Raw genomic sequence first — 1,961 nt, 5'->3', positions numbered from 1 at the left:
TAGCCTCAACTCCCAAATATATTTTTTTGTGACCTGGGCTGTGTGACTAAGGGAACAGTGGCAACCGACCCTTCGTCTGCCACTCTGCTGGCCTCTGTGCAAGCAGAGGTGAGGCATGGAGAGCAGGGGAGCGGGCACTTGGAGTGGTCACACTGTCCCAGCATACCCTGCCCTTCAGTCCAGGATGCTCTCTTGCTGCCAGAGGGATCCTCTAGAGGAGTAGGCACCAAGCTGGGGCGGGGGGTGCCTTCAGACGGTGAAGTGCTGGCTCTGTAAGCTTGAGAATCTGAACTGGATTCCCTAACACTGATGTCTGCCCTTCATATGTTTACTGCACCGCAGCAGGTGACTGTGTGTACACACACACACACACACACAGATTGATTCTTTTTAAAAGGAGGGCTGGTGAGATGACCCGCAGTTAAAAACACTTGTTCTTGCAGAAAACCAGAGTTCAGTTCCCAGCACCCACTTCAGGCAGCTTACAACCTCCTGTTAACTCCAGTTTCAGGGGATCTAATGCCCTCTTCTGGTCTCAGTGAGCAACTGCATGCAAGTGCACAAATAGGCACAAAATGCGTAATTCAAAATAGACCAAGACTGAAAAACAAAAACCCACAGAAGTGCATACATCTTGGGGTTCTGGAGACTGAGACACCCAAGAGCATGGCATGGCATCTGGCAGGGGCCTTCATGCTGCCTGTGACGTGATGGAGAGTTGGCCCATACAGGACAGAGCAAGTATGCCCCGAGAGCTTGTTTCTATAATAGAGTCACTCAGACTGTCCATTAATCCAAGACTGGGTGGATCCCCTCATGACGTAGCCACCTCTGTCTCACCACAAAGACAGTCAAGTTTCAGCTTGCATCTTGGAAAGTCCAGAACACATGGAAAGTGCACCAGTCTCTGAGAACACACTCCCTCTGTTGTTCCTATGCTTGGCCCTTCACCTGATCAGAGTGCTGATTCTCAGCGTTCAGGTGCTGTCTTTGGAAGGGGAGCTGGTGTGTGGGTTGCAGAGGCCCTAAAACCATTGTCTACTACCCGATATGACATGGCCACCGTTGACCCTGTCACTGCTGCCCACCCTACTAACCGTCTTCCCTTCCCCCCTCAGCATACTCCCACAGGCTGCACTGGAGGAGATCCACAGGTTCTCAGGGACGTACACCTGTATGAACACCTTTAAGGGGAGGACATAGAGGCTCCTCAGACAACACACCTGAGGAGCCATGGAGCCTGAGGGGAGCCACAGTACCCGGGCGCACACCCCGGGTGCCTGAGCGTCGGCGCATCTGCTGAGTGAGCAGGACTGTTCCTGTCCCCAGCGAAGAAGATTCTGCGGCTCCCGGGTCAACTCCAGGACCTTCGTGCAGGACTGATGTGTGTAACTCTGACCCCCATGGGGAGGCGAGACGCCGTTCAGCAGCCACCTGACAGTTTTGTACCTTTCTCACTCTGTAGGTTTATTCTTAAATTGCTTCTCCAGTCTAACCCGCCTGAGCAGCGTGCATCAACGATTTCCAGGAGAGTCTGTCCCCAGACACTCTGCCTTCCCCTCCGAACCCTGTCACCCTCAGCTCATGCAAACTGGTTAAATGGCAGTAACGCAAATAAAGAGGTGGCTTGCGCAGCTTCCCTTCGTTCACGTCCTTGGGAGGGAGGCAGCTGGGAAGGAACCTGTCCCAACCACAAAGCCCCATCCTTTGAGAAGGAAGGGCTCATCTCAGGGTCTACAGAGAGCAGGAGAGGGGCTGCAGCCCAGTCCAAGGAGAGAGGGTGGGGGAAGCCCTTCCAGACACATGGCTTCCGTGGTAGAATCCCTGAGAGCTAATCTACAGAAGAATTCACCACAGATAGTACTGTCTGTCCTCCCTTGACCCCGCTGGCCACCAACTTAAAAGTAAAGTCAGCCTTCGCCGAGCACCCGCTGTCTACCCCAAGAAGATACTGCCAAGAT

General features: G+C 53.5%; 1 protein-coding gene across 4 annotated transcripts in view; it reads left to right on the top strand.

The window, feature by feature from the left end:
- The window catches only part of Dhrs3 (dehydrogenase/reductase 3), a 33,264-nt gene extending 31,629 nt beyond the window's left edge, over positions 1–1,635 (top strand). For all 4 annotated transcript variants that reach the window (XM_005353748.3, XM_005353749.2, XM_026782255.1 and 1 more), the window contains one exon: positions 1,119–1,635. In XM_005353748.3, the coding sequence (XP_005353805.1) occupies positions 1,119–1,203 (85 nt within the window). In that variant the 3' untranslated portion in view covers positions 1,204–1,635. The remainder of the gene's footprint in view (positions 1–1,118) is intronic.
- The last annotated feature ends 326 nt before the right edge of the window (positions 1,636–1,961 follow it).

The sequence above is a fragment of the Microtus ochrogaster genome, chromosome 10 (assembly GCF_000317375.1).
Source record: "Microtus ochrogaster isolate Prairie Vole_2 chromosome 10, MicOch1.0, whole genome shotgun sequence".
Lineage (NCBI taxonomy): Eukaryota > Metazoa > Chordata > Mammalia > Rodentia > Cricetidae > Microtus > Microtus ochrogaster.
Note: the sequence above shows the minus strand (reverse complement) of the source record. Positions and strands in the feature narration are given on the sequence as shown.